Raw genomic sequence first — 16,437 nt, forward strand, 5'->3', positions numbered from 1 at the left:
TTCACACCACTGGTTGTGAAGCACACCATATCGTTATACCAATGAGGAGAAATTGAGAAGAGATGGACAGAGATAACGGACAGCTGAAGCTAAATGGCAGTATTTGAAAAGACTTCTACCCCAAAGTACAGTACATCCTAAATTGTTATCAGGAAAAAGTGATTAAAAAGCCTACATTTGAACGATAAATGGATGTCAAACTCTTACCTTCTACTAATTTCCAACATGCAGATTGTGTGCCCTGCCCCCTAATGGTTTTTGCAATTGGCAGCAACTATTGAAACTCTTGAATACCTACACTATATTGACAAAAGTACTGGGACACCCCCTTCTTTAGAACAGAAAAATGCTTATATGCTTTAACATTTAGATTTGTACTCATGGAAATTACTAAAGTAGTCAAACCTGTTCATTAGAAGGGGGTGTACCAATACTTTTGTACCTTTATAGACAAATCAGGTACATATCCGCCATACAGGCAGCTACAATAACTATTGTTGAATCACTGCTCTTAATAAAATACTTTATTCACTAATTAACATTATATCATAAAAGTTGAATGAGAATATGCAAATTGAAATAAAAATAAAATACATTCCAATGCATATAAATCTGCACAACCCTCATTTGTAAAGAATTTCTCCACCTCCCAAAGAGTGTTATTGTAGTGTGTGGATGATTGTTATTTTATTTATTGCATTTGTACCACTAAAGAAAATATATATAATCACATCACAATGCTTAATTGCAGTCAAGATGTTTATTTATCATCTTATTTCACATTCAAGCCTTTGTAACGCATTTCAAAAAAAAAAAAGGAACTCAAATACAAACTTTGCAAGTAACCCACATACTGTATCTACACATTCACTGTGAGCCACAATGATGGGATCACTTCAGCATAACAGACACTTACATGACGTTACATCCTCTCACGTGAAAGTTCACAGAGGAAAAATGTTCAAGACCTCCACAACGTAAGCAGATGATGTTTTAGCACCGTTTCACCAAAGAAGTGATGAAAACCATTACACAGCTGTCGGAGTCTCTTCCTTGAGTGTGGAAACAAGCCCTCCATAGTCCAAAAAGTAAAAAAAAAAATTGATGCATACTGAGAAAACAGCAATAGAGGTTTTAACATTTACCACTAGCTTAAAACAAAAGCATTTATTTTATGTTGAATAAAATGTGCACTGTATACATAGCAGTTGCATTTTGTAGAAGACCTCTAGAATGATTGCTTCTCTACTGATTACCTATGTGCCAATGTAATATTGTAAATCAAATTTTAAACAGGACCCCGTATTGCTTTACATAAAGCACTACAACATTCTTTAAATGACCTGATCCAAATCACTCAAACCGGACAGATACATTCAAGTGGAAGGTTGAAAGCAGATCCACCTGGCGAGATGAATCTAATCAGCAGCAATAGTTTTCAGCCCACTGATACAGTATGACATCAGTTTGAACGTCCAACGATTGCTGTTTTGGAATGTCTAGCATGCACACGAATTGAATGTTGTCTAATCAAATTTCTCAGTGAATGATACATGCATACAAGCTGCAATTGTAAAGTGCCATTATAACAATAGTTTTAAATTAAAGATAAAACCTTGGACCATATATATAGGGTTATGTCTCATATCACAAGGTATGGTATTTACAGGATCACATGTGCCTAATTATGAGAAAGGAATGGTCTCATTTAATCAGAATAAACAAACCAAACATACATAACCTAAAAAATGCAGTGCAGATTAAAATTAAAACTTTTTGCACAATAAAAAAGACATTCAGCAACAAATGATGTGATACAAACACCACTGTACATCACTGATGATTACATATTGGCCAGTAGAGGGCAGTGATGTGCAAGACCACAATGACAGTGTCATTTCAGACCATATATTCACCAAGGTATAAAAAGCATAAGTAATAATATTAGCAAACAATTCTTCACATTCAGGTCTACAGTGAAAAACACAGCAACCAAATATTGTAAAATGTCGAGGCCTAGTGCAGTGAACTCCTCTTATACACTGCCACATATTGAGGAAAAATAAAAACGCTTCCTGGGTAGAACGTTTGGAGTCTCTATGGCTATGACCTGAAAATAAACACAAAAGCACAGTCATGTTTAATGCATGAACACCTGCTTAACCCTGAACAAAAAAAAAAAAATTACACAAACTAATCTAAGATAGATTTCTGATCTTGTTCAGGCTTTGTTTAAACTGGTCTTGTTGGTATCCCAGCTAGGCTAGTTGTTCTAAGTGCCTACAACCTGTTTGAAACCAGTAAACCAGACCAGCAAACCATCTTAGGCTGTTTATCAGCGGTTTTAAAGGGGTCCTAGCTTCTTCTTTTCACATGCTCTAGTTTAAAATAAGATCAAGAGTGAACCTCATCGCATTTGGTTACTTTAGAAGCAGACGTTAGGCTCAAACAAACAGCGCACAAAGTCAATAAAACCCCAAGCTGACTGCTTCGAAAGAACTTCACACAGTGGCCATGGGCAGCAGTCAGAGTGAAACATTCATTTGGTCTTGGTCCAAACTGCAGCCTCAGTGTCCCAAAATTTGGTTCTCTCCGCCAGCGGCGACCCTGCACTCAGTAATGAGGAGAAAAGCAGTGCACAATACAATCAATGGTGCCATTACACTCTTGAGGTCAAACCACAATGCTCTGAAATGACAAACAGCAGCATGGATCCATCTAGAACGTATCGTTCCAAAGATCTGTGCCGACTGCTGAGCACTAATTAATCTTTGGCTGAATGCGAATGTCCTGCTATGAGATGGATGTGAGAACCCTCATCCTCCCAAGTCTTTATTTCTCCTGAGTTGAGAGCGAATGTGACAGAAAGCAAAGTCAAAATGGCTTAGTTGTACCCTGTGCATTAGAAAGACGAAAATAGGAGAGTATCATTGCAGAACCTGATAGCACAGACACAAAATGAACATTTTCCTCAGCAATATCAAAGTTTAAGATCCTTACTAACTAAAATGGCTTCTAGCTGTTCATTTATGACAGAAAACATGCTTATGATGAGACATAGACTATGTTACATATTTAACTATATGATAAAGTGTTTCTGAAATGAAACAAGCTTTGTTAACTGAAACTAAAGATGCTGTCGCATTAGCGTAATTTTGGCGAAACGCTGTGGGCCAAAAAGGGTAATTGTATATTGTGAAGTATGAAGCACAGAAAAGTCACACCAAGCAGGTCTCTGTTGGCCAACGTGGCAAATTCACAAGCAAAATCTGCAAGGCGAAATCAATCGCCCTCAAGCAAATAAATTCCAGATTGTGAGGATTCCTAACCGGATTTTGCATGTGAAAATTCGCCCAGAAATGGTAAATGTGATTGCATCTTAACACTGATCAAAGAGAGAACAGAAAACCAAATCTTCAAGCGGATGGAGCAAAAACACATCATTTGGGAACATCAAAGCTGACATTCGGCTGAGAAGTGCATACACACTCTACCTTGCGAATGCCACTTCTATTCTCTCTCTGAGTATGTGACTGTTTGAAGGTAAGCATGAGAATCTGTCTCTGAGAATGAGGGAGGTAGAGACTTTGCTTCGGTTGCGATCATCTAATCGACTCCCCAAAGTGTCTGCTCCTACAATCTGTTCCCCTTCTGCTGTCAGTCAGTCGTGGCACCAACCGAGCCCAACCAATTCAGACACGCTGTCCCACTCTCTCTCTATGACTTCATCACTTCCACACATTTGACCTGATCATTGGATTAGAACCGGGAGCAGCCTCCCCCCCATATCCCATCATGTTATTGGCACCGTAGAAATTCATTCCTGCCATGTGTTGAGTCATCTGTGAGAGAGACAACAGAAACGGTTATTACTGGCAATTAACAGAAAACAACGATGACACTGCCATTTGTTGATTTCATTTTGTTTTCCCTCATGTTGCTCCAAACCTTTTTTTTTATTTTATTTTTTTTGTGGAACACAAAAAGAGAAACCTTATACTAGTTGTTTTTGGAAATACAGGATAATTTAGGAGACATAAAGAAGCTTTCAAGCTTCAGAAAGAGTGAAAAAATTATCATAAAGTATCATCTTCATAAGCCACAAGACAACTTCCTGTTAGTAACAGATGAAATTTAAATCACTATTAACCCTGATCTTGTCATATTATGTTAACAGCCATAAGAGTAAGAATAATACTCCTCAAAAGTTTGGAAAGTTTTGGTTTGATATCATTTTTGATAGAAGTCTCTTATGCTCACTAAAGCTGAAATTATCATAATCATAAATACAGTAAAAACAGTATTAATTTGTGAAATATTATTACAATTTAAAATAACTGCTGTGTATTTTAATATATTTTAAAGTTTAAGTTATTCATGTGATGGCAAAGGTGCAAAGCTGTGATCAAGAAACATTACCTATTATCAATGTTGAAACAGTTCAGCTTAATATTTTTGTGTAAACTGACATTTTTGTCAGGAATATAAATAGAAAATTCAAAAGAACAGCATTTATTTGAAATAGAAAAATTAGTAACATTATAAATGTCTTTATTTTTTCAAAAGTTCAACACGCTGATAAGTGAGTGGCAGTTAGGACCTCACAAACTGCATATGAATAAGAAATAAGAAACCAACCAAACTGTATCATTTACATTTAAAATACTTATAATATAGCGTATTAGTCTTATGGATACTTTTATTATGCCTTTGTGGGTTTTTTTAAGCTTGAAAACTACAGTCTCCATTCATGATAAATACATGGGGAAAAAAACCTGTACATTCTTCAAAATACCTTCTTTTGTGTTCCACAGAAGAAAGTAAGTCATACACGATTGGAAGAACATGAGTAAATGATGACAGAATTTTACTTATAAATCTTAAAATGTTTTGGGCTATCACTGAACAAAGCATAAAATATTTGCTGTTTCAAGTCAGCATGGTAATTGTGATTTCGGTGCTTGTTACCTGGCTGATGTTCCACTGCAGCTGTTGGGCTTGCTGTGCTCCATATGCCTGCTGGGGAACTGCTGCCATGCTTCCCATCATCCCATTCTGCATTCCCATTACGCCCCCCTGCACCCCTGCCATGTACGGAGGCGCAGCTGCCACTCCGGTGTGCGGCATGACACCTGCCTGTCCCAGTATGTTCATCTGTGGAGCCATCATAGGCCCCATCATGCCCTGCTGGGCACCCAAGGCCTGGTATTGGCCGTATCCTGCAGCAGGGACATAGCCCATCTGGGTTGCTCCCATGTACATGCCAGCTAAAACAGAAACAGATTAACATGCATTAACAGTACAAAGCGACAGAAAACATTTCAAATATGCATTCATCCTGAAACTAATCTCACCATGAGCAGCCATGTTTGTTGGTGGTGCTGTACTGCCATACAGGGACAAGATTGAGTCCTTAGACATCTTTTTTCCATTATCCTCACTTTTGGAGGGGGGATCCAGAAACAGGCTGAGGTTTTCGGGCACTGATGCAGCTACCCGTCCAGTGGGCATGGACCCTGAGCTAGGCTACGGGGGTGGGGGATAACGCTTAAACTACTCGGTTGCATTACATGCATTAATCACTCAATAGATAGATCCAAGATAGTCAAAGGACAGTGAGAATGAAGTGAAAATCTTTACCGTGCTCCTGGAGGAGTTTGAGCTGCTGGCGGCAGCAGGCAGAGAGCTAAAGAGGTCGAGGGCGGGACTAAGTTCAGTGTATGGTTTGCCATTGGACATGGTAGCTTGAGGAGCAGGGGCATCTGAGAAACAAAGTTTCAACATCAAGCATCTATATAGTGACTGTACGTGTATGGTGTGTTTGGTAGTTTCTTACCTAGTCCTAGTAAGTCATTAACTGACTGTGACTGCTTTGGACTGTTTCTGAATTGTTGTGACTCATCTTTTTTCTATAAGAAAAACAAACAATGTTAATGATGGAAACATCATTTTGTTATTTACATGAGAGTCGTTCAGTGAAGACGTCAACTTGGAAGCCTCCTTTAGAAATTTCTAATGTGATTTTAAAATGAAAAGGTTTTATGGTTGTGTTCAGTTTATGAGTACGAGTATGCAGTATATGGTTAGAAAGTTTCTTCAAGTAATATTAACCACAGTTTTACCCGTAAATCAAAAACTGCTATTCTAAAAACCCATTAGAATTCCAGAATCCCTAATGCATGGCTAAAGTCCTAATTCTCTTCCAGGTTTTATGTCTATAAACTATTGGTTCTAAAACAGGGGGTCAGGGCATAGAAGTACTTAGATTAATAAATTGTTATTAATATATTAAAATAATTCAATTCTAATCCAAATTAGATTAAAAAGTAAAATTACACGTATTACAATATTATTTGTATAATTTATTATAATAAAAATAATAAATAATAAAATTAAAAGATAAAATAATTTCACAAATACAGAAACCTACCAGCTTCATCTTTTCAAAAACAACAGGAGCCTCTTTCGTCACTGTCTCACTCTTTTCTTTCTGACAATGCAAAGAAAATTCATTTTATTCTTTTACAAAGTAAAAGATTAAATTACAATGACAATTGTTAATTCCAATATCTCAGGATTTACCCTGAAGGACTGGATGTCAATGCATTTATCCATATATTTCTTCTTATCATATTTGTCACGGATAAAAATCTCAGCAGCTCTGTAAGGTGTAGCTTAGAAAACCTTTAACATGAGGGGAGAATAAGCTTAAACATGCATGCACACACATACTGTACATAAGTGCTAAAGGATACTGGTCTGTTTCTGGCTGCTGGAAGCACTCTGGTAAAAAAGCCTCGTATAGTCGCCGAGCTTTGGCATTCCCCATCTCCTGAACAGACTAAGCACAACACAAACACATGCAAGTCAATCAGCCATGTACATAGATCATACATAAATGCAGCCCTTTCTACTGGAAACCTTGATCCATAAAGCTTACCTGTATCTGCTCATGAGTCCACTGGTCCAGGTTTACAGATTTAACTCGTGATATGTGCACGCCAAGATTCCGATGGATTCCCGCACAGCGGATACAAATGAAGATTCCAAGATTCCAGGATGCCCATCTGGGACCTGATGGGCAAAGAAAATTACAGTTTAATCTACTTTTTTTTTTAAGTTCCAGGAATATGAAATGATAGAAAATGCTTAATTAATACTGAAATGTCACTTTAATTGAATTCAAACGTATTTCATTCCATCTTTAAAAACTTTAATTTGATTAGTCATTATGGAAGGGCAATAATTCCTGGAATTATTAAAAAAGTATTTTCAAATTGTGATAATCACAAAATTTGACACTAAAATTAATTTTTAGGAAGTTACACAATTGTTGAATTGTTTTAAAATTCAACAAATTCCTCTTCCTGTCATTTCAATTCAACTTCCTGTGGGGTGTGGCCAATTCAATTCGAATGCCATTCTGTGAATTGAAAGCGAGACAGTTCTCAAAATCAGAATTCAGCCGAACCCAGGCTGAAGCAATTTAATGAGTCAGTGAAGGAGAGAATGGACAGAAAAACACAGACAGAAGGGAGCGAAAGATAGAGGGAGCCTGCTGAGGAGTGATATTTACATTCTCCTGTTTGGCATTAGAAGAGAAAATAAGAAGCTTCACGCACTGCAATGACTAATCCAGTTTGGGCGGTCATGTGGACACGCTGGCACAACGCTGATAACGCACACACACCAGCCCCTGCAGCATCTGTAGTCCTTCCCACTGCTCTTAAATCACACGTGTATGAAGACATACAGGCACACAGTCATGATAAAGCCCACACTACCTTCAACAAAGTCATATGAATCAGAACCATGCCTCAAGGTGCATATATATGTGCTGTTATCACCATTTCCCCCATTTTTCTACTTCAAACACATTATGTAACCATACTCTCCTGAGACATGAGCTAGCTTCAAAGACAATGCCTAAGACTGTCTCTGAGCACAAGTATCGAGCTTTCCTGCTGACGCAATATCAGTTTTGGCCAATAGGTGGAAGCACCACATTAAGTTATTGTTCTGGCTGGTCTCCTGATGTGATGTCACAGAGGATTGTTGTGGCAACATTTCTGCTTAATTGCTTAGAGTTCCCTGGAATAAGCACACAGCATCCTGGGATGGTCTGCTGTTTACCTGCTGTTTACACAGCGCACCTGCTGTGCTTATATTCATCTGAGTGGATCTAATTTGACACAAAATAGACAGTTTGCCTCTAACCTTGAGTAAGCATCAATATGGCACGCCCATGGGCTGTCCGTCTGACAGTCTCATGCGTATTGCATACAAAACTCAAAAGCACTTTTAAAAATAACAAGATCCATTCAGATTGTGCGGAAGAAGTAACTGGATTTGACAAATGTTGCTTTGCATTAAATCTCTGAAAAACAATTTTGTTTGAGTAGGAAAGGAAACGGAATCATTTTAATGATTCCATTTGTTCAGAAACTCTATGGAATGATTCTTTTAGTAGTTTTATTAGAAAAAAAATACTTTTATTGAGTAAGAATGAATTCAATTGATCAAAAGTGAGAGTAAATTTTTTTATATTTATTTTAATTTAATATTTTAATATTTAACATTTAAGATTTCAATATTTATTTTCCAAATTTTGTTCTTTTGAACTTCCTATTTATCAATATATATATATATATATATATATATATATATATATTAAAATGTACCAGTTTCCACAAAAAGATTATGTGACTGAAGATGTAGTAAATTATATATATATATATATAGAGAGAGAGAGAGAGAGAGAGAGAGAGAGAGAGAGATAGATAGATAGATAGATAGATAGATAGATAGATAGATAGATAGATAGATAGATAGATAGATAGATAGATAGATAGATAGATAGATAGATAGATAGATAGAAAACGGTTATTTTAAATTATATTAAAAAATACAATATGTTATTATAAAAACTTGTTACAGTGTACATTTAAATACGGAGTAATATTTATTAACTACATGTACAAACTATATGGTTAGGTTTTGGTTTAGGGTTACTTGCATGTAATTATGCATAATTAAGTGTTATTATAATAGTAAATGCATGGTAAAGTGTAACAAGGACACCTTAAAATAAAGTGTTACCTAAAAATCTAATATTTTTTAACAGTAAACAATACGATAGCGTATTATATTCCTGAATATTTGCTAAATATTACTGAAAAAAACAATAATGTATATTTTTGTCTACACATTGTCATCATAATATAGTGTGAATATAGTAAGTGATTCAATAAAAAGAATCAACTCATGAGAGTCATTTGTTCAGGAATTGGACTACACTGGTCATGAACCTTAAAATAAATAAAAAATATTCACAAACAGAACTGCATAATTAATTTTCAAAGTTATACATGTGAAATAAGTACAAATAAATGAACTAACAAAAGCACAACTGGACTTCTGGTTGAGCCATATAACTAACATACATACATTTATATATTGCACTATTCTATTATTGTGCTTTTATCTGATGCTATTTCAGATTCACTCACCGCTAAACAGCACATAAAACAAATAAACTGTGGTTGGGTGCTTTAAATGTCGTTCAGACAGTCTCTTCCTGTCTAAATGGGCGGAAGTGGACCAGTCTGTATTCTGGAAATCAATGGAAAGGCTATAGGCGAGACCATCTAACCTTGTTTGTTTTAACAATTTCCAATCATGCCAAAATCCAATCATGAAACCTGAGCTCTGATATTTATTCTGCTAGAAATGTGTTGATTTCGCCCTTAATGGAGCACCAGGGCTTGGGTTTACGTCTACAGTATGCTCACGGTCACACTCACATCTGAGATTTGGCACAGGCTCTAATGTGAGATGGCCCTGTGCCAGAGGAAAGGGATATTCCCAACGGGACGCATGCTGGTTCGCTACAGCTGTATAAAACACAATTTTCATGAGCTCGTGTGTGCTGTGGGCCTCTTTAGATTACCTATTCATCCTCCACCTACAAATATCCCTCCTCTCTCTCTCTCCCGCTGAACCCTGCATGGCTAAGGGGTAATCAGCTTGAGCGGTATTACTGGAGGACGTCAGCTCAAGCACAGTGAGAGAGAGTGTTTTCATGTGGGATGGAGGAAGGACTGAAGAACATGTGCGGCAGTAATAAACAGTCATGTGGAGTCAGGCAGGTTTCAGGGTGAAGCACAAAAGAGATGCATAACAGAACAGAGAGATTCACACGTGCAGATCACACTTATTAGCCTGTTAGAGAGAAGCACCAGTAAGAGCCCGAGAAAGGACACATGCCAAGCCACCTGTTTATTTTAGTGGTACTTGCTAAACCAAACATCACCATGCTTGTACTTACAGTTTAGGATTTGAACCGGTGGGAAAATCATTCTGCAGTGTTAATTGATATGGATATGTTGTTTTTTTTTCTATGTGATTAGGATTGTGATTTTTGACCTGGGAGATGACGAAACAAGAGAAAAGCATCCCATTGACTTACACTAGAGGAGAGCTTGAGTCTTACTCAGATCAACCTAGCAGCAACTGTGTACCAAAATAAGAAAGGGAAATTACTTTAGGGATAAACAATAAGGATGGCCTGATGGTCCAGGATGAGTGTAAGAGAGTTGTGTACAGATACATGTGCTTTGACGTGTTTTTTTTTAATGTGGTAGGCACAATAGTAGAGAGGAATGAGCATCACATATAAATAATCATATTTACACATAATAATAATTTTAATCTTTTAAAGTCTCTTATGCTCACCAAAGCTGTGTTTGATCAAAATAAAGTAAAATTATTACAAAATGAAAACTTATTGTTTTCTATTTTAATATATTTACATTATTTATTTCTGTTATGAATTTACATCAGACATTACTCCACCAGGTTCCTGTCTTCAGTGTCACACGATCCTTCAGAAATCTTTTTTTTTTTTTTATTCTTTTATTCGTCAGTTACTCCAATGTCCAGAAACATACAAATACAGTCTCAAACATACATTAGGAGGAAAAGGGAAGAAATACAATACACATTTCAAACATAACAGGAAAGTAATTACATCCGGTAGAAGAAGGAATCAGGAGAGGTTGTTAACATAATGCCAAAGAGGTGACCGAATCTTCCAAAAGTCATTAGACTTTTGATGCATGTCATAAGTAAGCTTCTCAAGTGGAAGTAATACAGATATTTGAGACATCCACATTTTGAAAGAAGGCACCTGAGAGGATGACCACAGTAACAATATGCATTTCTTTGCCAAATAAGACTAAAATGAAAAACAAGTGTTTAGCATGAGAATCAAATATTGTCTCCACTTCAATAGATAACAGATACAATTCCAGAGAGAAACATAATTGCAACTTAAGGAGCTGTTGTAGAAATGTATGTATTTTAGTCCAAAAAGGATGATTTTATTGCAATACCAAAAACAATGAAGAAATGTTCCCTTTAGCTTTTTAAAATTAAAACAGAGACCAGAAGAGTTCTTGTAAATTTTCTTCAAACGTACCGGTGTGAGATAGATTCTGTTAATGAATTTATAATTAAGTTTGTGAACCCCCAATGAGGTACATTTAAAGTACAGACTGTATTTAATCACAATTAAATAAAGGCAGGCAGATAAAAATCTGAGCTATACTGGCAGAGACAGTTTTTAATATTCCTCGACACACTCCAGGCAACTGTTGATCTACAAGAAAGAGTGAACACCTTCCCCTCCAGCTTGACAGGAGTCTTTTTTACAGTGTCTGTGTGGAGATTTACAGGAAGCTGTCGTATTGTTGCTGTTAAAGTTACATTAACATGCTGTGATCTACAATGTGTTCCTCTGACAGACAGCACTCTAGTCTGCCAAAAGAGGGTTGCAAGAAAAGACGCATGAGAGCGCTTCTGAATCAAACAACAAGGACCACTCAGAAGAGAAACATGGATTTGGTTGATCCTGCTGTGAGAGGATGTGTACCAACAAACACAGAGATAGTGGACAGACACACTCTTTTTAATACATAGAAACTAGACAAACCTGTTCAAGATGCATTAAGCCACATGGATCAACACGTCACACGTCTTTGTAAACAAGAATCTGAGAAGCTCTAAAGGGGTTCTGTACTAACATTAAAACATTATGGGGAATCGCAGACTGGGCTGTGAACTAAAGACCCAGTTTCTCCATGGGTTGAGGGATTCTTGGCCTGTCAGGCTGCCAGTTTTTCTGGGAAATGCAGGGCTTCTCCTATCGCAAAATAACCAGAGGACATGATGAACTGACTCTGGCACTCTCAGAGCAGATGGACTTCTATTCAGGATGAAAATTCATAAAGACAAGGCTTGTTCTTAATTATGTAGACATGAACACTCTGTCTGTGAGCGGCAGTATTAGGACTGCAGTCTGACTCTCGTGCTAATCTCCAAAGCAGACACGACACCTGGAGAACAGGGCTGGTTGAAGCTCTGTTATGGTGTCTCTTATTAATGGAGGATGTCTGCAACGCCTAGCAGTAAGGATACAACAATACTAACACCAATCTTTAAACCAAGTATTAATTCACATGGTGAATGTGAACTGCAAAAATTATTGTGGTCCGAAATAGCAGTCAAAGATGCGGATTCAAAAGACCCTCCCCCGACCAATATTTATACTTAGCCTATAATTTATATATTCATTCTAATTCCCTTTATTCATCCTAATTTTGTGATATTAGTCATATCGTTAAATAACAAAATACAGTCTCAAAAAAAGGTTTTCAAAATGACTTTAGGACTAATTTCTCTGCTCTGTCAGCTTAATTAATTTACCGCACAACCCTGTATTTGTCAGCCTTGGTGTGGAAGGAAAAACGCTGACATTTTTGGATGTCAGATTTGGATGGCAATTTAAAAAAAAAAACATTTTATGTAAAAAATGATCATTAAACCATTTTTATTTATTCCATATTTATACACTTGATTACTTTGGTAGGGTAGGGTTTAATATAGGTGCTACGTATTTTGTGTTATTTTTAAATTCAAAATAACATTCTAGTGACATTTGACATCTAGTGCCGCGGAACATTTTATTTTGAAAGTGTCACAAAATGCACAAGCAGTAACAAAACATTTTGTAGAAATATTGCAACAGGCACGTTTTTCCAATGAGCCTGGGTTGGAAAAGAAGTGCACTGGCTTCTCAGTGAGAGACTGAGAGGGTCTATAAGGGACAGCCATCGTGTCCTCCAGCATCACATCCTCAATCCACTCCAGCCTCTGCGGCGAGATCTCCATGACAACCGCAGAACAAGAGAATGCAAATGAGCCTCATACCAAGGTGTTCTGGGAGAAAAGGTCACACGTAAAACCACTTCCGTTCTCTGATTTCCATTTCATTCAGCTGTTTAAACACAGACTGCCCCCCACATACAATCAAACTGCCACTAAACAATGAAATAAAGGAACTGAAAGGACCACACACAATAAGAAATAGATAAGTGTAAACGATGACAGACGTGAAGATAAGAAATAGCCCTTTAATGGGAGATATGCACAGTTCCTGCTGTTCCAGCAGCACAATGAATCGATCGTTAAAAAGACGGCATCAGTTGATTATTATTATAGCTACTTGTATTACCTCCATGATTGCAGCTCAACTTTAAGTTACAGATTACTGAAAGTGAGCTTCAACCAAAACAGGAAGAAACAGATACCTAGTTACCACCACACAAAATTGCTAACATAACAAGCTTAAAGGAAACCATCAAAGGAAATCTAAACTGTACGAAATCTCAGTTTCTTTAGCTTCCTACCACAACAACACAATATCTGGGCCTATTTCTGAGTGTGCTCACAATCGTTTACCATGGACAAAAAATGCTTTTTTAATAAATGTTCAAGCAATTTTCATAACCAGTGAGAAATATTCATGATCTGTAACGTTTCTCAATTTATCCATTACTGGCAGGTGTGGCATAAAAGTGAATTTTGTGCCCTGCAGTCAAAACACATGGCAGGGCAGTACCAACACAATACTCTGTCTATCACATGACACTCTTCAACAATAAGAACAACCTTCCCTATTATGAACAACTCTTGTATGCTATGGAAACTGTGTAGCCTGTAAAGAGAAACACAGCCTTATTTCCACACCTAAAACTCTTCAGCACAGGGAGGGCTGGGAACAGATTACATCTGACCAATAGCAGCCGGCCTCTCAGAATAAGGAGAAGGGCAGAACTGTGTCCCTAAGGGCAGGAGGTCAAACAGGGAAGTCTGCCAACATAAAGTGTTTGACAAGCAGAATCACAGAAGCAGCATTGTTTGGCCAGCGAAACTGTGATTTGTGCAGTGTTAATGTGAAATTTAACCACAACAACAGTATCTTCAGTGCAATCTCAAACTGAAAACAAAATGTTGTTTCAACTCTTCATCCCATGGCCAAATCAATACAGTGGTTATTTAGAAAAACAAACAATCAAATAAATAAATAAATCATGTCTATAAGCTTTAAGAACTGACAAAAAAAAGAAAGAAAAAAGTTGTGCTGATCCAAGAATTAGTTGCAAGAACAGGTGTATTGCACAAGGCCTACCTCCACTAGTGTTTTCTATAGCTTATACCTTGTAGCTGACAAAGTGGGAGGATAAATGATAGATTTGCTTTGTTGTTTTTTTAAGCATGCGAAAAATAATACGATGTTTTCTGTTGTCTCTAAAAATTTAATAAAGGATAATAACTGTATTTTTGTCTAGTGACATGTTAATGCACCTGCAACACACCTGCACAATGTGTGTGCGCCGATAAATCCCACCAAAGAAATGGCGATTCATTAAAGTGAATCGGTTCTTTCAAACAGTTCTTTTCAAAGAACTAGTATGAAAACGATTCAGGTAATTATTTTAATGTTTGGACTTTAGCATGTCATCACGTGGGCCTTTTTATGTTTTGAAACATTTAATGAGACCATCGAGACACATTCCTGGTTATGATTTTGAATTAAAAGTTTTGTTAATAAAGGTGTTTATTGTTTCATATACGTCCCAATTCAGTGCAAAACAAAGTCTTTTTAGAACGTAAATATAATTGGGATTTACGTTAAAAGTTTTGTAAAATGCTATTTTTAAACCAACTCGATTCATATGCTTGTTGATAAAAACAATCACGTCATACTCATGTTTACTGTTAATTTTGTAGCATACCTCTCTCATTAGCCTATTGTTGGATATGTCAAGAGACAATTCTTAGTAAAGTGAGCGAATTGTTTCCACGTGACTCGGGGTTGTGTTTCATTAAGCCTAAGCAGATCGTAGAAACCCCTTTACAATAAACTTGGGGAAACGTGCAACCCAGACCGGTTCAACCGATTCATCAAAAAGATCCGGTTCATAAAGAACGATTCGTTAACGAATCGGACATCACACCAACCAAACTGATGTAAAACACACAGGGCCTAACCTAACCTCTCATACACAAACAGTGAACATAAATTCAATTTCTAACCATTTCTTTTTTATTTGTTCAATGCAAAGATGCTGTGAAATATGAATCTTACCTTTGGCGTGACAATCAGCGCAAAACTTGTTTTCCTCTAACGCGAGAAGAGATGTGAGAACAGCCTGATAGCGGTCAATGTCTTTGACTGATTTACCCGTCATCTTCAGAAATCAGTATCTCACTGTATCTCGCTGCTCTGTAATAATAGTCTAACACCGCTGAGAAGATGTTTGTCCGGGAAGCGGATCGCTGACTGCCACAACAGATGAAGAGAAAAAACACCACTGTACTGCTGGCTTCCGCTAATCTTACCAGGAAGAGGAAAAGGCATTGAACCACTGCTCATAAAAAAACTACACCATATTCCTCGCTGGTCCTTGACACCCAACTTTCCACCCGCAGTATCAGAGACGCATATCGAGCACACTTGAGTAACGTTATTACTCTCGCTTAGTCACCGCACTGCTTCTGGTCGGCATGTGCTGTTTAAAACATCCAGTGTCTAAAAACATCGCACAACTAAATCCAGCATCTGATAATCTGATGTTCGCTGTTCAATGAAGTGAATTACAACCTCTTTGTGTAATTTGTAGAATATGTGAAATTGCGCCACCCTGCGGGGAGAAACGACACTGCGGACATCCATGTCCCTGATGTTTAAAGATATTTCTTAATTGCTAACTGAAGGTTTTGAGTCAAAAGTGAAATTATTCAAATATTTGTTTCCCCTTTCAGTGGTTTTATATTGCATTCAAACACTTTTTTTTTACTTTGTGCTATATAGATTTTAACAAAAAGGTTGAAAAGGTTTCTCAGTTTTTTTTTTGTTATTATTATTTTGTTTCATGTGTTAAAATGTATTAATTACAAAAATTGTGATAAAATTTTTTTTTGAGTGTTTACATAGTTTAAAAAACCCATTCTAGATTATTATAAGGGCAGATCCCACTGTCACAGCTCATCAGTGTTGTTGTCATTAACAAAAACTAGATAAAAACTAGTAAA

General features: G+C 36.9%; 1 protein-coding gene across 2 annotated transcripts; it reads right to left on the reverse strand.

The window, feature by feature from the left end:
* Positions 1–743: 743 nt before the first annotated feature.
* Positions 744–16,032, reverse strand: smap2 (small ArfGAP2). 2 transcript variants are annotated; one of them, XM_079442357.1, is made up of 11 exons: positions 15,491–16,032; positions 6,941–7,074; positions 6,756–6,841; positions 6,583–6,661; positions 6,431–6,490; positions 5,837–5,909; positions 5,641–5,762; positions 5,355–5,526; positions 4,969–5,267; positions 3,748–3,842; positions 744–2,110 (listed from the first exon to the last, which is right to left on the reverse strand). In XM_079442357.1, the coding sequence occupies exons 1-11, from the start codon at positions 15,591–15,593 to the stop codon at positions 2,104–2,106; spliced, it is 1,230 nt and encodes a 409-aa protein (XP_079298483.1). In that variant the 5' UTR covers positions 15,594–16,032; the 3' UTR covers positions 744–2,103. The 2 variants fall into 2 exon arrangements, with proteins under 2 accessions (XP_079298483.1, XP_079298482.1); XM_079442356.1 differs by lacking the exon at positions 744–2,110 and having other exon boundaries at positions 3,580–3,842.
* Positions 16,033–16,437: the final 405 nt, after the last annotated feature.

This window comes from Barbus barbus (genome assembly GCF_936440315.1).
Source record: "Barbus barbus genome assembly, chromosome: 19".
Classification (NCBI taxonomy): Eukaryota; Metazoa; Chordata; class Actinopteri; order Cypriniformes; family Cyprinidae; genus Barbus; species Barbus barbus.

Bases quoted from the DNA above. Each gene is read 5' to 3' on its own strand.
- smap2 (XM_079442356.1), bottom strand. From the start codon at position 15,593: ATGACGGGTAAATCAGTCAAAGACATTGACCGCTATCAGGCTGTTCTC. The intron at 7,075-15,490 runs GTAAGATTCATA...TTTGCCCATCAG, and splicing joins CGCTGATTGTCACGCCAAAG to GTCCCAGATGGGCATCCTGG. The intron at 6,491-6,582 runs GTAAATCCTGAG...TTGCATTGTCAG, and splicing joins TTGACATCCAGTCCTTCAGG to AAAGAAAAGAGTGAGACAGT.